The 26,212-nt window shown below is 42.7% G+C and overlaps 1 protein-coding gene across 5 annotated transcripts in view; it reads left to right on the top strand.

The window, feature by feature from the left end:
- The window catches only part of ATP11A (ATPase phospholipid transporting 11A), a 144,178-nt gene that overhangs the window by 106,254 nt on the left and 11,712 nt on the right, over positions 1 to 26,212 (top strand). For all 5 annotated transcript variants that reach the window (XM_054565873.1, XM_054565877.1, XM_054565874.1 and 2 more), the window contains 12 exons: positions 1,230 to 1,303; positions 5,892 to 5,995; positions 8,387 to 8,568; positions 10,961 to 11,212; positions 12,876 to 13,050; positions 14,150 to 14,252; positions 14,510 to 14,655; positions 15,196 to 15,255; positions 16,090 to 16,217; positions 17,044 to 17,179; positions 24,885 to 24,950; positions 25,896 to 25,999. In XM_054565873.1, the coding sequence (XP_054421848.1) occupies positions 1,230 to 1,303; positions 5,892 to 5,995; positions 8,387 to 8,568; positions 10,961 to 11,212; positions 12,876 to 13,050; positions 14,150 to 14,252; positions 14,510 to 14,655; positions 15,196 to 15,255; positions 16,090 to 16,217; positions 17,044 to 17,179; positions 24,885 to 24,950; positions 25,896 to 25,999 (1,530 nt within the window). The remainder of the gene's footprint in view (positions 1 to 1,229; positions 1,304 to 5,891; positions 5,996 to 8,386; positions 8,569 to 10,960; positions 11,213 to 12,875; positions 13,051 to 14,149; positions 14,253 to 14,509; positions 14,656 to 15,195; positions 15,256 to 16,089; positions 16,218 to 17,043; positions 17,180 to 24,884; positions 24,951 to 25,895; positions 26,000 to 26,212) is intronic.

Here is a 26,212-nt window from a genome sequence, read left to right on the forward strand (position 1 = left end):
CCCTTCTTTGTTCTCTCAGCTGGTCTAATAATCAAATAGACGTGAGACAGGTTAACAAAGAAAATAACCAAATTTAATTACATGCATATGTCTGGGAACCGAGAGTGAGATTCTCTTGATGCACCTCCCCACCCTCCCCCTGGCCATGCCCTAGAGACAAAGAGGGAAAATGCAGTATACTGGACATTCTGAACTAATGAGGTGTATGTGGCATTCTGGAGCCCTAGGCTTCAGAGGGGAGGGCATTCACAGGACGGTGAGAAGAGCACATGTTCCTTGGATGTGTACCTTGCCATATAGGTAGATCATAAAAGGTTATCTCTGGTGATAACTCTTGTTCTGGGCAAGGCCCCTAACTTAGATTCTTTAGATTCCGTAAGGGAGAAGTGAGTCTCTCATGAGCCTGAAGTGTCTCTATTGTCTTCAGCGCAAAATAACCCGCTGCCACAGTGGCACCTCGTGGGGAGCCCTCTTCTGAACGCCCTTCACCAGCTTGTGAGCAGGGACTGACATCACAGAAGTTCCACACTCACTCCCAAGCTGCTGGCTGGAGTCTCTAGGCCCTAAGGAGTTTGCAGAGGTGGTGCCACGGGTGGCTGAACTATTTTCAACATTTCAAACGCCAGGCAGAAATCATGAGTCTTCTGATAGTAAGACAGCACAAACTGATTAAATGTCAACACTCTTTGCTTTTTAAGTGATTTTTATTAATTTGAAGGACACTGATGTATCTGGCATCAAAAACTCTGATAAAACCCGTGGGTTTGTGTTCAACAGAATTTAGGAAAGTGAATCAGCACATAAGACACATAGTTTGTTTGATGCACAAACTCAATGGGCAGTGGGCTGGGGGTGGGAGATGGCTACCCAGGCCAGGGTGCTGGTGGCAGCGAGAGGAGAGCCTGGCCTCAGCCTCCCTCTGTCCTCTGCAGGGCACTGGTGGCAGCCGCAGGAGCAGAACCACCAGTCACATGAACACAGACATTTCCGTTGTGTATGTGAAGGGAACCGCTCTTCCTCCAGATTCCTCCTCAAATGAGCTCTCAGCATGGAGGCCCTCCAGGGAGAGGTGGGGGTGGGGTAGGATGGAGGCGATGTTTTCTAAAGGTCCGGGCCAGGTGGGGAGAGGACTACCCCAGGCAGTCCTCCGTGGAAAGGCTGACTACTACCCAGATGTCATGGCACACAGCTAGATGGGTATTAAAAACAATTTTTAATCTTTTTTCCAGGTTTGAATTGCTGGAAATTTTGAGTTTTGACTCAGTAAGAAGGAGAATGAGTGTAATTGTGAAATCTGCTACAGGTAGAAATTTATTTTTCTTTAATTTCTTAATTTATACATTGTGGTTGTATTTTATTCTGATACTTACATTCTTTAGGAGCTTTAAAGATTAAACCATTCATTCTCTTTTTAAAAAACAGATGAACCAACTACAGGTCCCACAGGTCCTCAGCCCCACGGCGGGTCCCACAGGTCCTCAGCCCCCCGGCGGGTCCCACAGCTCCTCACCCATATGGCCGCTCCCACAGCGCCTCAGCCCCGCGGCGGGTCCCACAGGTCCTCAGCCCCGCGGCGGGTCCCACAGCGCCTCAGCCCCTCGGCGGCTCCCACAGGTCCTCAGCCCCGCGGCGGGTCCCACAGGTCCTCAGCCCCGCGGCGGGTCCCACAGTGCCTCAGCCCCTCGGCGGCTCCCACAGGTCCTCAGCCCCGCGGCGGGTCCCACAGCTCCTCACACTAACTTTGGGTGACAAAACTCCTTGGCTCCTCATGTTCCTGTTTCTCTCCTGGGCACCTTAGGCTGAAGGTTCAGTCACCTTTGGCTTCCCCTCTACAGCAAGCCCTGCAAAGTGTATCTCCAGTGTTCCTCATGCCCTTTCAGTCCTCACACACTACCTGCTTTCAAAGGTCTCCATCTGCACTCTCTGCCCTTCTATCATCCTGCTCCCGTGTCAGTCCTTTTAAGACCCTCCACACTCACTGTCCTGGCCAGGGCCTGGTGGGCTCCTGTTCTATATCAGGCAGCCACACCTCCCCAGGGTTTTTTCATTGAGACCCTGAACTGTCTTCCTAGCTTTCTGGGGTCAGGCCACCCCAGAATGTGTACTGCATGGGTTTCTGCACCTGCAGGCCCTCTGCCTGCTGTGAGCTTCTCCACCTGGAAGCTCTCTACCTGGCAGAGATTTGTACCTTTCCAAGGATAGCTCTACAGCCACCTGATAAGGATGCCTGTCCTGGTTGCCCTGTTAGATGACCTGTTTGTCTTCTGACCTGGCTAGATTGCAAGCATCCTAAATACAGAACCAATACTTTTCTCAGCAATATACCCACCATAGCACTTCTACTGACTGCCCAGTAAATACTGCTAAATTCAATTTACTAATGCAATTTCAAAATGGCCTTTTTATCGAGAAATGTGAGATATTATTTTTTTTTGGTTTCTTAAAACTAGGCAATAGCAGGCTGTGTTTATCTCTTGGGAAAGTTGCCCGTGGAGCAACCAAATGCAGCCACTACTGTGGAACTAAACAGACTGAGCCTAAAATAGTGATCTGAGGGCATGTTATGAGGGAATTTTATGTCAGCCCGTTATCTCACACTCACATTGAGAGAATTTCATTTCAGCGGGAAGTAAATAAACAATGTACCCTTTCTCAAACAGACCCATTCTGACTTCCTTCTGGTAGAACCATCGATACCCCATTTTCTCACCTAAGGCTGCAGAGGCCGCTGAAGGCATACCTTTCAGCAGCGCCCCGTAAGTCATTTTTCAAGGATCTGAGTTCCACGTGCTGGACAACAAGCCTGGTGGCAGCTCTGCACGGGGGGCGGTGCTGGCTGTCACAGAGCTGGTCTCTTAGCCCCAGGCTTCCCTCTCCTGAACCAGTTACCAAATGTGGATACTAGTGGGCTCCACCAAAGAGACCTGCCGTAAGTGTCATGGGACATAAGATAATGTATAATATAATATTGCCCATGCACGTGGAAACAGAGATTTACCACTGGGGTCCTCAGGACATGGGGAGCATGTACCCCATGATGTTTGAAACAAGTTCAGCTAGATGTGCTAATGTGTGCCCAAGTGCAGAAAATCTTTCCACTGAGGCATGAATGAAGCCCTCTCCTGAGAGTGTAAGCCATTCAGAATTATCCAGAAGAAAGGCAATGGCTTGTGAAAAACGTTTTGTCTTGTGATTTTCCTCCCTTACGAATGTGAAGTCTAGGAGCTGAATCATGCTTCAGCAAAGTCCCTGCACCCGCAGTAGTGATCACAATCTCAGGAAGCAGTGCATAAGTTACCCACAGACCATCTGCTGCCCCACCCATGCATTCCTCTGAACTGCACGGCCACAGTGCTGGTACCCTGGGGGTGTACCGGGGAAGCTTCATAAACAACCTCTATTTATCGAAAAGGGCATCACAAGAGCTCAGAAGGGAGCTGCGACACATTAAGAATTTATGCCCAAGGCATTCACGTCATTAGAATATCCCTTCCCCGAGATACTACATATTTCTGATGGCATCTTTGAGGAAATGCAGGATTACCAGGGAAGGCTATCATGCCATCTAAACTGGCCAGTGCATCAATTAATTTTAAGAGAAGTCTGAATATTTAATTCAACAAGTTGTCCTCTAAGTAGTAACACATCCCTGGAGATGACACTAATTGCACAGGTTTTATAGCCTAATGGAGGGTTGACGCCATTTGGGGAGACTGGAGACCATAAGCCATAGCAGCCAGTTGACAACTTAAACTTATCTCCGAGGGCTCTTCACTGAGAAGTTTGCTGCAGTCAACGAGCTGAACCTCGGTCCCACAGCATGCTCTGCTGTAGGTTAGGATCATGTCACCTGTGTGTGCTGCTGCAGGTTAAGATCACATCACCTGTGTGTGCTGCAGATTAAGATCCTGTCACTTGTGTGTGCTGCTGCAGGTTAAGATCACATACTCTGCGTACTGCTTTCTTACCATCACCTGTGTGTACACTGGGTTAATAACTCCTTGCTTGTTTACAAAACTGGAAAAAAGCAGGATCTAAAGCTGATGCCAAATAGTGTCTGCTTTTGTCCTTTGCAAATTAAATTTTGCTTTATAGTGAATATTTTTATGTCCAAGGCTGTCCTCACCCAAATCTGAAAGCCAAACTTGTACCATGTCTAAAGTGGGTGTAGAGGAATTGACAAGTTGAGACTGTGGTGAATTTAAGCCTTTTGCAAGTCATTACCATCAGTCATCCATGATTTTCTGAGGAAAAAAAATGTATTATTATTTAAGGTTGTAGCATGTTGTCTAGACTACAATTCTTGTTTCTAAACTGTATCTGATGGCACAGGAACATTGGCTAGAAATTATCTGGTGGTTGGGAATGGGTTCTGACATCAGGCTGGTTGGTATGTGTCTGAGAATCCCAGGTCACAGACCTGTGTGTTGTATAGGTGTCTTCTGGGGGTCAGACCTCCTGCTCTGGTAGGTTCCTGCTCAGTGTGGCTAGCTGTGCTCCCAGTTCTGTCCCAGCCTTTGCTCAGCCTCAGCTCAGTTCATGTGCTGGCAGTATAGACGTCACCAGATGCCATCCATTTTGGCTGAAGGTTGATATTACCCCCGGTGTAATTTCAAGACTTGTGGGAACATAAATTGTGCTGTGTTTTTAATGTTTTCACTGTGTGTGTGTATCACAGGAGTTAGTTCTTTCTGGGATCAAGGAAATAAGCCAGGGTGGGCTGTGCATGCTACAGCTGAGTTCATGGGCCCTTGTGCAGGTTCCCCATGTGTACCAACTGGTATGGTCTCTCTAGCCACTGGCCCAGGAATGTGCCCCTTCACACAGCCCCTCCTGACCTGCTCCCCATCCCCTCAACCTGGGGAGGCGGCTGCAGTAGGACAGTTGTCTACTTTTCCTGGTGCCTCTGGATTTGGTTTCTCTGGTATACTTCTGAGGGTCGTCTGCGTCTAAGGTTTTTAGGGATCAACCCTGGGCCAGGGAGCTCAGCACTTGAGCTTAATGCCTGAAGATAAATGAAGAATACAAACACAGATTACCATGGCAGTGCCCCTGCTCAAGGCCCGGCAGTCACTGTGATGGGCCACCACAGCACTTCCTTCCGGAAGCCGAATACGGACAAAACCCACGTGGTAAAGTGTCACAGGGCTCTGCAGACCAGAAGGCCCCTCACGGAAAAAGGAGGAGCCTCCACACGCCAGGGGCCTGTTTTTTTAGTGCTCCTGCCTTCTGTCTCTGTACTCTCCTTTTTGTCACATAATACAGAGTTTCCTCCTACTTATCTGGAAGAGCAAATCTTTTTATCTTGAGGGAGGAGAAGCATGCATCTACAGTACAAATATGTGCAAAGTAACTGGAACATTACTTGAAGTACACAATTATTACAAAAACTATAAAACAGACATTTCTTGTAACTCTTGTTAATGGAAAAGATGACTCAGATGTTGTGTTCTACATCAATGCATTGCATTTTAATGGGATTTGATGTTCATCTCCTGGTGTTTCAGCAAATTGTTATGGGCACTTTTGGGTCAGCCACACCCTCAGTTTCCTTACTCCACCTCCTGGTGCCAAGGCCACTGTATTCCTCACTCATATCCTAACCAGAGAAGGGCCAGAAGTAACACGAGGAAGGACACCCGGGAGCTAGGATTTTTCTTGGTTTGTGGCTTTCCTATGAGATTTCTAGGGGTTGTTAGGGATAAAATGAGACTTTGGGGTAATCTGTTTTCCTGAATTTACATGTTAACTGATTTGTTGAAATCTTCTATATAGCAGTCTCAGCACTGGTATCCCTGTTTTGTTTCTAAATACCATAATATGAAAAATAATTTAGTCTTCCCCAAGTTGTGATTAAATTAAACACCTGTTTTTTCCCCCTCATTTTATAGGAGAAATTTATCTGTTTTGCAAAGGAGCAGATTCTTCAATATTTCCCCGAGTAATAGAAGGCAAAGTTGATCAGGTCCGATCCAGAGTGGAACGCAACGCTGTGGTGAGATGGTGGGCTGAGCGGGCCAGCGTCACACCGGTTCTCCCGCGTCAGGAAGGAAAAACTCCTGACTGAGAGAGAGCACCACGTCCTGTTCCCCAAGAGATACACTCACAAGTCAGAATGGGCCATATGCACACAGCATGCAAAACTCCCTGCGTGGTGTTCCTGACCTGGGCGCTGCCCCCCAGCACACGTACTCAGCAGACTGTTACATGTTTGTTTTTCTAATTTTGAGGTGGGGGCTAGGTTAGTTGATCGATGATTTGGGGGGTCCAAATTATAAGCACATTTGTGGTGATTGTATTGGAGAGTGGGTCTTTAGCCTGAATTATTTGTAGTGATTCCTTTCAAAAATCAATTGGCACTTATGTGTTCAGTGTGTCTTCACCTGTTGGGTCTTCTTCCCACACCTCATTCTAAAGCACATAGCTCAGTCTTTTCTGTAACTTCAGCAACACTGTTCAGTTTGTCGGCAAATCTAAGCTTTAGACTTGCCGCCCGCCCTGCCCATGGCTCCAATTCCCTCTCTTCCAGGTCTCCTGAGGGTGTGGGACAACCTGGGCATCTGCCACCCTCCTCCCCTCCACATCAGACCCTAAGCCAGTGATGTGCGGCTCTCCATAGACACATTCCCCTAGCTCTACTCTAGATATTACAGCATTATAAATTTCCGTTGTCCAAGAGGCACCCTTTTTATCCTGAGCCCATGCATGTCTGCAGCAGCTACTGCAATTTTAAATTTTGTTAAATGTTGCCGTCATGTGCAAATCCTTTGGCTTTAAGGTCTTATTAAAGTACCTAGTATTACCTACTGGTGAAACAAAGCAGCTGCTATTGAACCAGCAGGAATCAATAAACTGCAGGTTTAAGGTTATTGAACCTTTTGTGTGCAGGATCACAAAAATAACATTGTCACTAATTTCTGCTCTCCACAGAAGTGAGGAGGCTGCTGGGGTAGGAGATGGAGGGCTTCTCGGAAGCCCTTATGTGTGCACATGCAGAATGTAGTCCATGGTCGGGCAGTGACTTTTAATACAGGGCTGTGTGAGGTTAGCCCTGGTGGGGCAGCACCATCTGCAAGTCACTTCAAACCACACCTGAAATAACACTGAGGCCTTTTTCCACTGGGGCCACATGGCTTTGTGACACTGGCCACACTGATCACCACACAAGTCAAAAGGATGGGCTCTGGCCAAAGGATGTTCACTGTTGAACCCTGGGATCTCTGCCCAGGACTAGGGAGCTGTTCTCTGCCTCCCGATTCTCCTGGGCATCCCTCCCACTCCTTCAGAGGAAAGTTGTATCTGAAAGAAAGGAAGTTCATGGCACCAACACTGGGGTTCGGTGTGTTCTATCTAAATACTGGCTGCTTGGGCCTCAGAAAAACCCAGACTCTAAAGCTCAATGTTAATATATGATTGTGGCATTATGTCTCCCAACCTAGGAGCTTCTGCAGAAATGGGTACAGGACTTCCAATCTATGACATGTCCCTTAATCATGTGGTCCCTTTCCCTTATAACTAGTTTTAAACTCTCCTTTCAATTCTTTTTAATAACTTTGCTTCCTGACATTAAAGTTTGCTGCAGACATTCTGTCTACCCATAATTCATAAGGGAAAGGTGCTCATTTCTTTCAGATTATGCCATGAGCTTTCTCTCAGCTCCTGGAAATCTGATAACATCCCCTTTGAGAGAGCAAAAAATCATCTCCCCGTAACCATCCTGCTAGACATTGAGGAAGGAACAGGCACCTCCTGTTATTAAAACTCCAGACTAACACATTGACGATCAAAGTGCTCTGGGTATGGCCCCTTCAGGCTCTGAGAGTCCAACCTACTTGTGCCTCCCTGGCTGGGGTCGTGCATTCTCTGAGTGTGGTGACATTCAGAATTATGGTCAGCAGAGAGTCTGTTATTCTTAGGTTCTTGTTTCACTCTCCTGTGGACCCAATAGGTTTGATAAATAACTTAGCCATTTCCTTCCGTGAGTGCTAAATAAGATCAAATTGCATTGCAGACTCCTATGTAAAACATGTGACTTAAGAAATATCATTTTATATTCACCATAAAATTGCAAATTACTCTTATAAAGAGAAGTTTAACTCTTCATTTGTCAAAATAAAAGAACAAAGTCTTATCTTTGGATGGCCCTGATTTTACTATTTATTCCCATCCCTACTATTTTAAATTTTTATAAAATCTATCATGATTCTATTTAATATGGATATGAATAACTCAGTTGTAAAAGATCAACCTCTTTTAGGATTGATTGGTTTATAATTCTTTGGTTAGTCATTCTAATTAAAGAAAGGAAATACTGAGAAAGCTATTGAAAAATAGTATCTCAGCACAGTGACCCTTGAATTCATGTGAAATGCATTATGTCCCATAGGAGGGGCTTCGGACTTTGTGTGTTGCCTACAAAAAGCTCATCCCAGAAGAATATGAAGGCATTTGTAAATTGCTACAGGCTGCCAAGGTGGCACTTCAAGATCGAGAAAAGAAATTAGCAGAAGCCTATGAGCAGATAGAGAAAGATCTTATCCTGCTTGGTGCTACTGCCGTTGAGGATCGGTAAAGTAAACACTGCCTTTTCTCCAGAAGCCAAGCGTGTTGTTGTGTGACAGCATGGGTGCACGGGGGTGCTTCGGGAGGAAGTGTGCCAGCTATAGCAAATGGGGACATGCTTACACGTCAGGAAGAGACAGGCTGTCTGACTGCGCACCCTGGTGTACTGTCACAGGGAACTCACGACAGGATGATGTTTTACTTTCCATGAATAAGACGCCAGAATTCACACTTTCCCAGAAGAAACCAGAAATGGTCCGCATTTTTCCATTACATGTATTCAAGATAGGGGTTTTTTTTTTTAAGTTATTCTTTAGAATGGAATCAATAACTAATTCTCCTCCTAAATTTGTTCCTAGTTCTTTTCAAATACAGATGTAACAGTCTAGGTCTTAAACTTACTCAATGTATTGGTCACTATTCATTAAAGAAATTTAAAATACTCAAGTGGAATATTGTAAATAACAATATAATAATAATAATAACTGATAAAATTACTGATTACAGGCTTTCAAATGCCTCCAGAGAAAGAGGCTCTAATCTGTTAAAGTCTCTAAGAAGAACTAAGAGTTATTTAAGGCTTAATGCCCTAAGAAATGGTCATCGGTCTACAGTGTTGTCTTAAGAGCAAAATGGAAGGAATGGATTACAATTTATTTTGAGGGAATGGGAAAGGAAAAAAGAAATCCCAATTTAAAAGAATGAAACAGAAGCTTCAGGAAATTTACTGAGACTTTATTTCCCATAAAATTTGAAAGTCTTTAAGATCTATATATTGGTCCAAAATTTAAGTCCTTAGCTTAAAACCTGCATTTTTTCTAGTGTCTTCAACAAGCATTTACTGCATTCTCAATCTCACTAACAAAAGATTGGACAATTTAGGAAGTTTTGGTTTGTTTGGTTTTGTTGTTGTTGTTGTTCGTGTCCTCATTCAGTCCAGAGTATAAGAGGTACAGACACAGGTGTAAACATGAGAAGCCTAACATGTACAGGATAGGTTTAGAACATGGAGCCACAGCCATAGGACGGGGCTGTGAGTTAGGAGGGAGATACTCACTAGGGTGGTGTTTGCCTAAGGAAGCACTGGGCCTGGTCCACCAAGGAAGTGGTGGGAAAATAAGTGGCTCTTCTGAATGGAAGGAATGAAGTAGGCAGAGCCAATGTGCAGGGGGGCCCCTCAAGAAGGTTGTGGGAGCAGATTAACTCATTGGGGAGATGGGACATCAAAATACTCAAGAGTAGATACTGGTGTGGGGTGGGGGGCAGACATATGGGGACCGGTGACCTTGAAGTGCTGATATTTGTTTACATCTTTAAAATTTCAAGCCAGCGTCTTTGCAGACCACTCTCAGCCTCAACTTCCTTTGTCCAAAATAATGATGAAATTAGATATTTTTTCTATATGTAGAATGCTATATTGTGTGCTCTCCAGACTTACCACCTAGAATGTTGATTTCAGAAGCTAACCAATTCATTACATTTAGAATCTGAATCCATGTCTTTTATTCAGTGCTTGGCAGAGACACACTACATTCATTACTCCACGTGCCTATCAAAACCTAAGACTCTAAAATCTAGAAAAATTGACAGCCCCCCCTCCCCCACCACAGAAAGACGCAAGCATGGTTTTGATGACAGACTTCCAGAGACAGCGAGACAGTCGGACCACTGTAAAGAGAGCTGTTTATCCTCAGATGTGTTTGGTATCTCTGCAAGCTTTGGGTTTTCCACACATAAAGTGGGTTGGTACTAAAGCCCTCACCCATTAAGTGGGTTGTAAAAGTGAAATGTCCCGCAAAAAATGCTTCACACAGCAGCTGACACGCGAAGCTTGCAATGCCTGTTAGCCAGTCACAGCATCACTGCTAGCATTACCACCATTTGATGTGATTTAGGAGAACCTGGGCTCCAGTTTGAAAGTGGCAAAAGTTAAACAGTTTATGCCAAAAGAAAAGATAATGAATATTACTCATCATCTCTTTTCCAGATCTCATTTTCCCCAATTTACTTTGTTGTTGTTGTTGTTGTTGTTGTTGTTGTTGTTGTTAGATATGTGGTCCTCCTTATAGTTGCCTAAAATCCTCTCCAGGTAGTGGGTCCCAGCTGGACAGAAAACTGCCATCCCTGCTGGCATATAGCAGCTGTGCAAGGTGGCCATTTATTTCTTCATATTTTATCCATGTTTATCTATTTTATTAGAAAGTAGTTTTTGGTAAAAATGTATGTATTTTAAAAAACCACTTCAGGCACTTTACCGTAAGATCATGAACCAGCGATATTGTCCATTTTAACTTTGAGGGCCTACATATTTTAATGGATCACAAGTTCCTGAAATTGTTTGTTTTGATTTGCCTTCGTCAGCTCTGGGGTTTCTTGTGTTTCATTTTTGCATCCTTAGGCTCCAGGAGAAAGCAGCTGACACCATAGAAGCTCTGCAAAAGGCGGGGATCAAAGTCTGGGTTCTCACCGGAGACAAGATGGAGACGGCGGCGGCCACCTGTTATGCCTGCAAACTTTTCAGGAGAAACACACAGCTGCTTGAGCTAACTACCAAGAAAATTGAGGAGCAGAGTTTACATGATGTCCTGTTTGAGCTGAGTAAAACTGTCCTACGCTACAGCGGCAGCTTAACCAGGGACAACCTCTCAGGGTAGGTGGCAAGCCTCTTCCCAACCGCAAGAGATGTTTTCAGAAAGACTGAAATGACCTCCATGTGCAAGGATAGAGCCTCAGCACCCATGCTGGGAATGTGGGTCTGCCCTCCCCCGTCAGTAACAGCATCAGCTGGTGAGAGGGATCACCTGAAACGTGACCGGAGGTATTTCTTTTTAGCAACTGTAACATGTCCTTTTACACAAGAGGGTGTATGTGTTCGTTCACTTTCAAACTGCTGGTAAAGGATGAAAAAAGACTTGATTGTTTGAGTTACAAAATGTTGTGAATGGGATAATTCTCATCTGTTTCTAAGACACTCAGGGGGTCATATTTGGGGTTCCTGGGTGTGTCCGCCAGACCAGGTAAGGAAATACTAATAACGCACGGTTGCCTATCTAAGAAAAAACAGTACGTGCTCCAGAGGTTTTTTTTCCAAGAATATTCAGAATTTATTCTGATACATTTTATCAGTGTTGTCCTTGCTGATGTTAGATGTGTGATCTAAGAATAGATTTTATTTGAATCCTTTTAGATTGTCATTAATATAGGTAAAGCAAAAGTATCTCTTTACTCATATGCAAATTTTAAGTTGTTCATAAGTAGTACAAAGATATTTCCCTTCACTTGATCTCCAGAATTCCTTTTGGGGATTAGAGATGTTCCTAACAATTTTGAAAGCCAGCAAAGGCCATTCAGGCAGAATACCAAGGAGATATTAGCTGTAAAGATAAAGACTGAGGTTGGCCAGTGTGGCTAGGAAGTTTGGGAGTAAAGACTGACCTCTTTAGACTGTGAGATAAAGGTTCTCCTGCTGTTGAAAAGTACTGGGACTGCCCAGGAATCCACAATTGGAACTCTGTGTTCGCCTTGCCTAAGTGAAATTTAAAATTTAGTCAAAGGCATTGCATTCAGTACTCTAAAGACGGTATTGATAAAACAAGAAACACAGTAGTCCCCCCTCTAGCCACACTTTTGCTTTCCACAGTTTCCGTTACCTGTAGTCAGCCATGGTCAGGAAATATTAAATGGAAATTTCCACAAATAATTCATAAGTTTTAATCGTGCACCATTCTGGGTAGCGTGATGAAATCTTGAGCCATCCTGCTCCATCCACCTGGAAAGTGAATCATCCCTTTGTCCATTGTATCCACAAGACTGACCATATTTGCATAACCTTTTTTACAATATATCATTGTAATTGTCCTATTTTATTATTGTTGTTGTTAATCTCTAACTGTGCCCAATTTATAACTATTATAGCTAAGTATAAACAGGGTTCAGTACTGCCTGCCTTTTCAGGCACCCACTGGAGGTTCTTAGAACATATTCCCCAAGGGTGAGTGGGGATTACTGATTACTGTACAGCAGGTCCTCAAATAACATCATTTCATTCAATGTTGTTTTGTATAAACGTTGATGAGATGCCATAGAAACTTAACTTTTGTGTGTATCAGCCTGTGGTAGAATTGGTTTCCTCGTACATCACTTTGCTTAGTCACAGAACCTAATGACAACATCAAATGAGAACTTACTGTGCTAGTTTCATAATCCCATGATCATGGATCTGTAGCACCTCTAGATATTAAAAGATATTATATAGTCTTCTAGAATCTATAAATTTAGTTATGAGTGATCTCTCTGATTTGTGTATCTAACAGACTTTCAACGGATATGCAAGACTATGGTTTAATTATTGATGGAGCCGCACTGTCTTTAATAATGAAGCCTCGAGAAGACGGAAGCTCCAGCAACTACAGAGAACTGTTCCTTGAGATCTGCCGGAACTGCAGTGCTGTGCTGTGCTGCCGGATGGCCCCTCTGCAGAAGGCCCAGGTCCGCGCTCCTGTCTCCTATAATTAGCTCATGATTGATGGGTATTTAAATACTGAAGACCATTCATTCATTCTTACAACCTCTGGGTATTTTGTGTTTTGAAATCTAGCAAAGTACCACCTTTTTTTACATAGAAGCAAATAGGATAGAAATTTAAAACACATGTTTTGCTTGTCATGCTTAAAAAGAGTTAACTGAATCAGATGAATGACCCTTTTCCATGTGAAGACCAGGAGAGATGCCTCTGACTTCTCTTGTAAAATAAAACCATATTCCCAAAGGTAGAAGCATTTATAGAAACGTATACTAAAGATGAAAGGTGGGGCACTAGCATTATTGAGCCAGTTACAGATATAGATATGAGCCCATTAAACCTTCAGAAAAACCATGTCAGATGAGTGATGTTATGCTAATTTACAAATGAAGTACCTAAGATGCAGAAAATTAGGGCAAATTTTTCTAAAAATTTTGTATTTCGGTTTCTCATCTTGAAACGAGGAAGCAATCCACACATTTTTTCCCTCATCTTTTTAGTCTTATATCTCAAATCATCATTTAGGCACATAAGTGGAAAAAACATATTTTATAAAGAAATTGACTAAAATATTTGGAAATTATTAATTTCATTATATTGTCAGATTTGATTTTATACACATGACAAATTTGAAAATTAAATAGCATTAAGAATAGCTTATTTTAAAAAATAGATGCTTGATATCAAATAGTTTGGAATAACAATATTTTCTAATAGAATACAATGTTCAGATTTTCCCCTATGTATTTCAATATGTGAGTATAGCAGTAACTGAAAACTACTTCCCACATTTTATGTCTCTGGCTTCAGAGTTTGCTTTCCAGCCCTTTCCAACTTATCTCACTGTAATCATACCTTAGCTACTTCTTTATTTTGTTTTGCCTTTGATGTGAGATAAATTTTATCACATATGGATAAAGTAGATTGAACGTAGTACATTTACTTTAAGCAATATCTTTTCATTTTTCTTGCCTAACTTTATATATTTCTTATTTATGCCTAGTTAATGAGTAACCTGAGACAAAAATAAAACAAAGATCAATTCTATATTTATTTCTTTTCCAGATTGTTAAATTAATCAAATTTTCAAAAGAGCACCCTATTACATTAGCAATCGGTGATGGCGCAAATGACGTCAGCATGATCCTGGAGGCCCACGTGGGCATAGGTAAGCCTCTTCTTTTTTGATTACTGCACATCTTGGTAACTGAGATTTATCACTTCAGCTGGACATCCCAGGGGTACAGCCAAAGGGCAAGACCATAGGCTTTAGATGGCACATTTAGAGCAGCGTCTGTGGTTTAGTACATTCATAACTAGGAAATGTCACAGTAATAGTTGAATCTAACCTTATTTTGCTTATTCCCATTTTCATTTACATGGAGTCAAGAGACTGTATTCAGCACATTTATTCCCTTCTTATAGGTGTCATTGGAAAGGAAGGTCGTCAGGCTGCAAGGAACAGTGACTATGCAATACCGAAATTCAAGCATTTAAAGAAGATGCTGCTCGTTCATGGGCATTTTTACTACATTAGGATATCTGAGCTTGTGCAATACTTCTTTTATAAGGTAGGAGGGATTTCCTTGCTCCTGTTACTGTTTCAGTGACATATATTGTCCATGATGGAATGACACATCTGACAGATGCCTTGATGCTACAAGAAGTAACTGTCAGCAAGAAAGGGGTTGATCCTAGCCCTTTCCTCACATTCATACAACTTAATGTGAAACCAGCAAGAAGGTACCAGTTATAAAATGAATAAGAAAGTGGCATTTTTAAAAAATTCCCTTGAAATAACTTTTCTTTCATTATTTAGTTTGATTCTTTTCTGTTTATATTCATACCTACATTGCCTCCTCATTTCTCTTTAACAAATTTCCCTTTATGTTATGTCCTCTCAGAGTGACCAGAACATGGTCACATATGCATTGCAGGGGCTATTTAAAAAAGAGAAAAATTTAAGACCTATTGCCTCCTCTTCTGAAAACATAGAACGCTTCTGGGTCGCTTTCCCCAAATAAAGGGGTGTCACATGGACAACTTCTTCAGAAGTTAGGTGCCTCTTACACTATGCCATTGAACTAACAGGCATGTGATTTGTTTTTCAGAATGTCTGCTTCATTTTCCCTCAGTTTTTATACCAGTTCTTCTGTGGGTTTTCACAACAGGTGAGTCCTAATGTCTCAAGTCGGAAGCTCCCTGGAGCCTTATCTCCCTCCCACATGTGGATGGCTGCGTTGAGGGGAGAATAGACTGCAGAGGCAGGCAGGCCAGGGTGGTGAGGGGGGCGCGGGTGCCCCCAGTCTTGCTGCCCTCAGCAGTGCCTCCAGCCAGGAGGCTGGGTGAAGGGGTGGCGTGGAGGGGCCCGTGTCTGCTGACGGCAGGCTCTCCCGTGCACCCTAGTGAGTGATATGCCCAGAACTTGCCTACCCCAGGCCCCAGCGAGCTGTGTTGGGCTTTCTGACCCTAACTGAAAGCACGGCATCTAAATCTAAGATCCTCTCCTGGATGTCTCACCATTGGCTTCTGACACCTGCACGAGCCGAGTGGAGGAGTGCAGGCCACTTGGCAGAGGAGGGGACCCCTCAGGGCATCCCCTTTCTGTCAGTCACTTGTTTTTCTGTCCTGCTCAGATGAAGTGTGGACCAGCTGCATTCATCTGAAGGGTCTGGGACTGGGCAGAATTGAAGCTTGAAGATGGCAATTCAAATTGCAAACTTTTATGCAGTTGTCTTGTTGCAAGATTGCAGTGTCCAAATGGGTGGGTCACAATCGGGCCTTCTCTCAGCCATGATTTTAATCCTGACTAGTTGACATCATGAAGTTTTGAAAATAGTCCTGGTCCTTCTCAATTTGTAGAAAGAAAGACTCTATATGTATTTCAAAATGCTCATGCTAATAGGTCTTTGTGAATTAAAAGATACATATTTAACAAAACATCAAAGACGTTTTATCAAGTTGCACAGGTATCATTTTCAGTTGATTTGTGTTCCTTCCTGCAGACTCTGTACGACACGGCCTACCTGACACTGTACAACATCAGTTTCACTTCCCTTCCGATTCTCCTATACAGCCTGATGGAGCAGCACGTGAGCATAGACACGCTCAAGAGGGACCCTTCTCTCTACAGGTACTGAGCCTCAGAAACGCACTTGCTTTAGAGCTCAGAGAATAACAAGGTAGTCATAGAGCAATGCCTTCAAATAAACGCCTCCGTGAGTTATTTAAAAGCCAGAAATATTATTCAGTGTCAGCTGATAACTTGCGTTTATCAGAGTCTTTAAGCAAGAATCAATTTAACCGATCATACTTCAAATTTAGATGGATTTATGTTGCATTTGAAATGTACATATTAAACCAGTTAGTATTTTACCATATTTTTTGGTAATTATGAAAGTACCAGAGAAAAGAGTTTCTGTCCCCTTGTGACCCCAGTGGATTTATGGCCTAAATTAGCCTTTAAAAAACATGTATGTTCTATTCAGGGAGGGAGGGGGGAAGTTAACAGATCATGTCTTGCTGTGCTCTTTTCTGCTAAAAAGTACTTTTTGATAATAAGGATAAGATGTTTGTCTGCTGTTTCAGCACTGTACTCCAGGAACTCTGGCAGATTTGACATGTTAACTGGGTTTTTCGTGACCTTTTAAATTAAACTTACTTCAGCAAATTTTAGATTCACATGTAGTTGTGAGAAAGAATACAGATAGAGCCTATAAAACTGGGTTTACCTGAATAAGATGGGTGGATGGTGTCCACATCAGTACCCTGGTTGTGATACTGTCCTACAATTTTGTGGATTTTTGTGTCATATTATCGCTGGGGGAACTCTTCAGTGACTTAGAGACCCCTACTGGACAAAGATGGTCATTGCAGAGCACAGTGGAGCTGGCCAGGTCCCTGAGTGAGGCTGGTTTCCATGGAATGCAGTCACTTTGCTCCCACCATTTTATTTACAGAGATATTGCCAAGAATGCCCTACTCCGCTGGCGCGTGTTTATTTACTGGACATTCTTAGGAGTATTCGACGCTCTGGTATTTTTCTTTGGTGCTTACTTCATGTTTGAAAATACAACAGTGACCAGCAATGGACAGGTTAGTACGGAACTGGGTCTTGTTGGCTTGGCTACTTGGGAATAACCCTCAAATTGTGTGTGATCGTTGTTTAGTGCAGTCATTCAGCACAGCCTGTGGGGTCTCCTGATACTTGGGTACCTACCTAGCTATCAATTCACTATAAAGGATGTAGTACATCAGCAAATGCCCTGCTCTGCATAGCTTTGCATAGCCCTGCTGGCTGTAGGAAATACCCTTCCTGAGGGTGTTTAGACTTTATTTTCGTAACTTATATTTCACCATTAGCTGTTTATCTAGTGGCTCATTTAGAGCATTCAGGCATGGCTTATTTAATATGGGAATTAATTTTGTATTGAACACATTTTAGCATTTTTCCACATATACCTAAGTATCTTTTCTTTGCATTGAGTAAGATTGGTAGTTTCTAATAGACATCAGCTCTCTGGTTGCATAATTTCTAGGGTTTGTTTTATTCGTATCTTGCTTTTTTTCTTTTTGCGACTTGCTTTCCTTCCCACTCTCAGATAATGACTACCAACACACACATGGTAAGACAATTGTGGGTGTGTCCTCTATGTTTTTGGAGTGCATTCTAGGTAAAATATTTCTCGAAAATATTTTCAAATGTGACTTCTTCTGTGTGCTTTGTCAGTAGAAATACTGTTAGCTGCTGCTCCCTTCTCCTTCCTGTAGACGAAAGTTGCATTAGAGAAGCCTGTGTACATTTGATCATCTGTACTTGGTGTTTACCTCTGAATTTCTGTCAGGATTGCCACTGAGTCAGTGAAGTTTTTTAAATTGACCTGTTTGAACCTCCCTTTACCTTAATTGAGAGGCAACATATGCAGGCATGTGAGGCCTGTTAAGACATTGTTTTGAATGTGGCAAACCCATGATCCCTGGGAGAATTGCAAAAGACATGGAATACACTTCAGAATGGTTCCCTACCTATATGTCACAGGGTTTACCTAGCCATAAAAATAAACATTGCTGTTGGTGTAAAAGAAGGGTAACTTATGGACAGAGGTTCACTTCATTTCCTGTTTGACAGAACACCTCTGTTTTCCCTGTTTTGTTTTCCGGTATTGTTTATCTCTTAAAACTGTTGGATTGAAACACAAAGATCTTTCTACAGATCCTGTGAAATTTGTTTACCCATTTATTTATTTAATTGTTTCTTATTTCTCCTTACTGGAAGGTGCTATTATCTTTCATTATAACGTAAACCAATTTTTAATCAATTGATCTTGAAAGGTTTTTAAAGCCTTATTTCACCCTTCTACAGACTTTTACATTTTTCTTTTTATTCCTTGTCTTAGTTTATTTAAGTTGAATAATTTCTGGTGCTAAACAGTCATAAATGTCTTTTTTAAAGAGAGCTGTCTTGCCCTAGCTGTTATGGCTCAGAGGATTGAGAGCCAGCCTGTGAACCTAAAGGTCACCGGTTTGAGTCCCGGCCAGGGCACATGCCTGGGATGTGGACCAGATCCCTGGTTGCAGGGCATGCAAGACGCAGCATCTCTCATACATTGATGTTTTTCTTCCTCTCTTTCTTTCTCCCTCCCCCTCTTTCTAAAAATAATTAAAATCTTTTTTTACAAAAAGAGTTGTCTTATTGTTCTTATGTTTCTTTTATAAAATTTCCTTATGAGTTAGGCTTTCAGTAAGCATCTTACATGTATCTTAAAAAGAACTAAGATTTTGTAACCTAAGGACTGAAATTCCAGGATCATGGTAGCATGCCAACACCAAAATAGGTGCCATTCATCTGGCACTTTATTTGCAGTTTATTTTCACAAATCTTACCCCCTCTCAACTACAGTTGCCCTTGGACACAGTCATGGTTGAGGAAACTAAAGGTCGGACAAATTAAAGTTCAGATCGATTAAGGTCAGGTACTTAGAATGCAAACCAAGGATGTTTGGTACAAAATTTATAGTATTTGTTTTATTCCATGCTGTTACTTAATTGTTTTAATCTCAGTATTACATAGTAAAATTATAGGTACGTCTCAAGAAATACTATTAAAAGGCTAAGTAGGGAAAAGGATACCCCAGAAAAGACATGCTTTGCTCCTGGACCCTGTAAATGGGAGTGCTAATTCACCAGTGTGCTGTGGCTTTGGGGTGCAGACCATAAAGAGGCCTTCCTGGCATCTCCTCCACCTGCTCAAATTCCTGTAGTCCCAGTGCGTCTCCAACCAGACTTCCATCCAGCCACTTCTTATGATGCTGTGGGCCTGTGGGTGCAGTGGTGTTTCGAGGCCCTTCATATGACCCAAGGATTTCTACCAATTCCTTGTATATCTCCTATTTCCTGTTTCCTTAAGGGTGTCCCGAGCCCTATGGAACCTAAATACTAACTTCTAGGATGATGCTTTTTTGTGACACTTTTATGTGTCTCACAGTTACCACTTGCATGCCTTTGCTCAACTGTTATTGGACAAAACTATTAATTAGACTTCAAAACAATGACAGAAATAGAGACCAACATAAAGAAAACACAAGTGTTCTCCAGCTAAGAAATGCCCAGTGGGTGACTTGCCACTCATTAGCCAAGAGCTTTGAGTGCCCTCTGCTTATTGGCCTGTCATGCCAAAGATTGAGCACACATAATGTACACCTTGTAATATGAAAAGCTTATGGGATGCGTGGTGATAATTGTTACGGGAGAAACTGGCTGCTTCTTGCCAATGCAGTAAAGAATTACAGATCAGCAAGTCTGTTAGAGTGCAAGCAGGGTTTATCAGTGATGGTTCTAGTGGAAGAGAGTGGGCCTTGCCAAGGTGGGGGTGAAAGGCATAGGTTCAGGGCATGGCAAGGTAAGGCAGCGAGAGGCAAGGGCAGGGGTGGCAAGAGCATCGAGTTCTTCATTCTGAGCACTTATATAGTTGGTGGGATGGGGGTGAAGAAGTGCATATTGATTGACAGGTAGAGGTGGTGTCAGCTTTCCTAGGGGGACGTGACTACCCAAACTTAGGTATGTGTGGGGGTCTGTTAGCTCTAATCCTTATCTTGCTCCAGACTCTATTTGTTCATCTTGTAAAATAGACATGTAACAGGAGGCAATTAATTAAAGCTGGGGCAGTTACCCAAAGTTATTTATGAGCTCTTTCTGTAAGCTCTTTCTTGTAAAACAGATAGTGACCAGAGGTAGGCAATTAACCAAAATTGTTTTATGGGCTTCTTCTTTGGGCGCTGTAGACCCCCCCATTTTCCAGGCCTTGGGATGAATGCCCAGTTTCAAGGCTTTCTTTCCCGGATAGTGGAAACGCTACTTAGAATTTCAAGGGCTTCCCTCCTCCTGTGTTAGCATTGTGTTTCTGATGATACTGGAACACCTGGCAATATTGTCGGGTGTTCCATCTGCTGAGCTAGTGGGTGAGACACATCTCTCTCCTCCCTGCCTTGGTTTACTATCTATCCTACCTAACAATATTATGAACCAGCACATACAACAGTTGATGCCAAATAAGGTGTTTATTGTGAGGTGTTGTCTATTGTTAAGCATTTGAGAGGTGAAATTTGCTTCAATTCACTAACACTCTATAGAAGTTAAATAATCTAAAGACTTAGAGTTGGAATAGCAAGACAAATAATACTCATAGTATCCCTAATTATGAGTGACAAGTGTGTGAAGGACTTAGTGTGGACACTTCTATCTCATGTCACTGGGAGCACAGGAGCTCTAGGAGGTTGGGATAACCCAAGGCCACTCCATGTCAAGTGCAAGGCCACAGCTGAATGCCTGCTGGTATGTCTCCAGAGGGAGCATTTCTTATCCTAGATTGTTGGTGCTTAAATTCTTGTTTGTTTGGGGGCTAAGAGTGTTAGATCACTTGCAAAACTAAAAATGGTGTAGGGTAGTTCTGTAGTAATTCAAGTAAACCTGCAAAGTACAAGTAAACATGCTCAGTCTCAGGGGACTGATGATAATACCCTTGGTTCTAAGTTAGTTAGCAAGGCAATGTGGAGATTATAATGCTCATCACTCTTCTGATGCTGTTCTCTGATAAACAAGAATGCATCTTCTTGGTAGTATAATTTGTATGTCCTGTTCTATTGATTGTCAGTAGGAGAGGACCACCCTTTTTAAAGACCTAAACCATTCTATAGGAATGTTTATTGAATGTGCATTGTATTGGGGGAACACTAGAACCATGGGTAACTTTTGAAAAAGAGAAATTCATTTGGGGCATTTTCTGCAGAGACATCATGAGCCACAATTATTTCTCAAATGAGAATACTAAGACAATAATTATTATTGTGTAACAACAGGGTATTCCTAGATAAAAAATTGAAAGTTTGGAGCATGGTATAATATGAGTCAGCTAACAATATAGCTAAAATTTGAGCCATCGCCAGCCAGAGTAGCAAGTGCAAATTATGCCAGCAGGCTTGATAGAGGTATGGAATCTGTGTGTGAAGGGAATGTAGTAGGTGTTCCTTATGACTGTGGTGTTGAAAAAACACAAACCATATTTGTCGCGAAATATTTTTACACATAAAAATTAAATTGGTCTGGATCTTAGGGCTTTAAAAAGCAGGGAAATTTCCTGCAAAATACAAACCTCAGAAGAGAGAGGGAAGTGTGAGGAGGGATTAAATTTAGATCTGGTGGAGTGGCAGCTCCAGAGACATTCTACGAAATTTTAATTATCATCTGAATGAGGCGATAATTCTCAGTGGAGAGAACGGTTAAAAAATCAGACTCAGGGCTTCATGGGGGTCGGGGGATGGGGAATTTATGTTGCTTGAAAAAATAGATCATCCCTCAGGACAACCTCTTGAGGAGGAAAAGGGATGTCCCAGTGAATCATCCTACCTCCCATCCCCAAGATCTGCAGAAATAATGGCAATTTTAGTAATAAATTGACTGTTAGCAATGAGCCCGAGGGCTCCCTTAAAACAAATAATGAGATTAAGAGGAATTCACAGAGGTGTTACCTTGATTGTCTATCCCAATGAGCCAGAAATAGCTGGAGGGCATAGGTGAGGGTAGAGCAGATCCCAGCATTGCCTGGGAGGTTCTGACCAAAATTCTCAACTATAGGCACCTGATAGTTGTGCTTTATTGCTACTCACCTGTAAAAATTACACCTGAGGCCCATGTGTATATGGGGGTTTTTTTATATAAGATTTTATTTATATATTTTTAGAGAGAGGGGAAGGAAGGGAGAGAGGGAGAGAAACATCGATGTGAGAAACAATGATCTCTTGTATGTGCCCAACCAGAGACCAAACCTGCAACCCAGGCATGTGCCCTGACCAGGAATTGAACTGGCAACCTTTCTCTTTGTGGGATGACACCCAACCAACTGAGCCATGGGTGAGACCCATGTGTTTTACTAGACTAAACATTAGGACATCTCATTTGTGATCCCAGGCTTACCATAATCTACCAAATCTCAGAAAACCTGGCAGTGCTCTAGAGAAGCACCTCCTACCCTCAGGGAGGGAAAGAAATAAAGAAGTCACTTGAATGATTGAAAGTTTGTCCATAACTTGTGATATTGTTGGTAATATCCTGTCACTCTCTTTTATGCATACTCCATTTCCACAATTTGCTATTATCTAACTCTTTTTAAAAAGAGTTTCAGGTTTCCTGCCAAGCAGGGTGGCAAACATGTGGGCCTGAGGTGTAAGGAAGTGGAGAGCGGGGCAGGGTGATGGCCCTGCTGCCAGGTCCCACTGATGACGCCCACGTGGGAGTCAGAGCTGCCCCTCGCCTTACTGCAGGGTCACCCTTCACTTCGGCTAACGTCAGCTTCCAGTGAAAACAAAACAGAGCCACTTTGTTCTCCAACACCCAGCTGGCCAAGCGTTTTTGTAGGCCTCTGCCAAACTCCAGCCCGATTCAGAGTTATAAAATTTCCCCACCTCAGAAGTAAAACATGGCCCTGGCTGGCGTGGCTCAGTTTATAGAAGTGTCATCTGGTAGACCGAAAGGTCACAGGTTCGATTCCGGGTCAGGACACATGTCTAGGTTATGGTTCCGTCCCCGGCCGGGGCATTTACAAGATGTGACCGATCAATGTTTTTCTCTCACATTAGTGTTTGACTCCCTCTCTCTCTTCCTTCGTTCCCCTGTCTCTAAAATCAGTAAGCATGCCCTTGGGTGAAGATGATTAAAAAAAAGTTAAGCATTGAAGGGAGAACACCTTTTTTGAGGGTCTTCCAGCCTGGCCACTATATGCCATTTGAGACCCCACAGTTCTTGGGTTGTGGGCTGCCCAGAGCAATTAGCAGACCCCTGGCCTTTGCCTGCTACATGCCACCACTCCCCCTCCCACCACTGTGACAACCAAAAATGTCTCCAGACATGGCAAATGTCCCCTGGGGACAGAATTGCCCTGTACCCACTCCCCACTGAGAGCCCCTGGCACACAGGTGGATCTGAGGGATAAAGCCCAGTGTCAGTCATGACGATGAAGTGAAGAATAAAGTGTAAAGAGATGTTGATTTGGAGAGGGGTGGGTTGGCCCTTAAGAAGTCTGTTTACTACAAAGTCCTAACACTATAGTTAGGTTTTCTTCTAGAACTCTGCCAGTCGTTCTTACCTCATGAAATATATCACAGGATGGGTAGCCTTACACATTCACCTGAATCAAGTTATGTGCAGGCATATTTCTTTGCTTGAAAATTAACCATAGAGAAAAGCCATTTTTATTCCAGTTTTTAAATTCTTTGTGAAATACAGCTTTATTTTCTTTTAAAGACATACATGGAACATTTTCTAAGAGGCATGGGTTCCAAGTATCTGGCGCACCGGATTCCTTGTGTAGAAATCTTGAAGAAACTTACTCTCATAGCATAAATCTCCTATAGACTGAATTTTTCGCTCTAAGAGAAAGAAGTCTTAAGTAGCCATGTTTTATTTTGCTTGTGTGTTTGTCTGTAGTTGAGAAATGTGGTGTTTTCATGATGTGACTCTTGTGTGTTTCTACCACATGGCCATTTCCCCGCATCCTGCCGAGTCCTCAGAGGCGCCTGAAGCCCTGTTCTGTGTTCTCTCCTCTCGGCGGCCTTTCCTGACAGACTGTGGACACGTCTGTGGCTCTGGCCATCTCAGACTGGCTGCGGGGGGTGGGGGTGCCTTCATGCAGTGCTGTCTTGCCTGCCTTCATTTCTCCCTTTCCTGTGATTTTCCCGAGGAAAGCCCCCTCCATGTGTCACCCATACATGATGTGGTTGTTTTCTCTCATTGCCTACTGGCAAAATGTTCTAGCACTTGTTTTTCTTCCAAAGCAGGCAGGTGTTTGACTTGAGCCCAAAAGAGAATAGACAGAAACTCTACTGGGTTTATTCTTGATCATGCAGAAGGCGTAGAACTACATAATTGGGCAAATGTTGCTTCTATATGAAACGCAAAACAGGAAAAACAGAGTTAGCATCACGCATATAGTAATACTAGCTCTTCGGTATTTTTCTTGCTTCCAGTCTGTGATGTTAGGGCCGATGTTTGTGGGCAGCACTGAGGGGGCCAATATCAAGGACGACAGGACCGTCAGTATAGGAATGGTGCTGGGAAGGCAGGGGGTCTTGAGTGCCCCTTTGCCATCTCCTTTTACTTTATAGTAACAAGACCAAGTCCCTGTATCTTTGGCGTTTGAAGTGTTGGCACACAAGAACAAAGAGATGTATTCTCTAAACACTCTTGTCTGAGTGTGAAAAGAGAAAAATACATATTAACAAGAGACTGCTTGGACTGTTTGTCCCCACAGATATTTGGAAACTGGACCTTCGGGACGCTGGTGTTCACTGTAATGGTATTTACAGTTACACTAAAGGTAAATTCTCTCATGTTGATATTTCTTTTTCCTGCCACAGTTAACTCCTGCATGTTTAGGTCTCCCCATCTTTGAATTACAAATCTGTTCCAAATTACAAACCCACACTGGGATTGCAGAGCAGACTGGCTCACCCCAGGATCTGATATGCAAAGTTCTGGAATTATACAGATGATATGTGAAGGAAAGAGCCCTTTCCTTTTAAATTTATTTTTTGTTAAATTGTTTTTCAATTACAGTTGATACACAACATTATATTAGTTTCAGGTGTTCAGCATAGTAATGAGACATCTATCAATATATACTTTATGAAGTGATCACCTCAATAGGTGTAGTACCAATCTGACACCGTACATAGGTATTACAATATTATTGTCTATATTCCTTGTGTTATACTTTGCATCCCGAGACTATTTTTATAATTGCCAATTTGTACTTCTTAATCCCTGTCACCTTTTTTACCCGTCCCTCAATGAGCCTTTAGAAAAGGATTCAGGTTAAAATTATTTCAAAAGTCAAATTTTATATGGAATATCGTTATGAAATTCCCCGCACCTATCAATCTGAATTTTATAAAGCATCACAAAGAAAATCCAAAAGTAATTTCCTTAGTAGGCATATAGCCGAGACCTGAAACTGTTGCCCTGAGTCTTGCCCCCGCCCCCGGCCCCTGTTGGAGGAAGCCTCCCGAGGTGCATCTCCCCAGGGCCCAGGGGAGAGCTACTAGGGGTAGTGTGATTACAAAGACTGTGATGTTGTACATTCCTTACCTTCATTGGAAGAACAAGGTTTTGTTTTCCCTAAACAGTTTCATATGGGCATTTTGGCTAAAATTGAGGTATTGGTTGGTTTGTTTGCTTCATTATTTTCTGGCTTTCTTTCCTTGCCATGGCTCACACTGACATGTCCAGATAATATTACAATTGACCGTCTTTTTCTTTTCAGCTGGCATTAGATACACACTACTGGACTTGGATAAACCATTTTGTTATCTGGGGGTCACTGCTCTTCTACATCGTCTTTTCACTCCTCTGGGGAGGAATTATCTGGTATGAATTATAAGTATTATGTAATCATCATTACCTTTATAGTCCTCCAGTATCTTTCACTGGGGGCTCAGACACATTGTCCATAAAACCTCAGTCCTGTGTGCAAGTATTTGTTGAATGCCTAGTGTGTGCGAGGCATTGTGCCAAGGCCTGGAGGACCACAGAGGGCATGAGGCAGGTACAGTCCCTGCTCCTTTGACCCCACATTTTCAG

This window comes from Pteronotus mesoamericanus, unplaced genomic scaffold, assembly GCF_021234165.1.
Source record: "Pteronotus mesoamericanus isolate MK-2021 breed Mesoamerican mustached bat unplaced genomic scaffold, CSHL_Meso_final contig_169, whole genome shotgun sequence".
Lineage (NCBI taxonomy): Eukaryota > Metazoa > Chordata > Mammalia > Chiroptera > Mormoopidae > Pteronotus > Pteronotus mesoamericanus.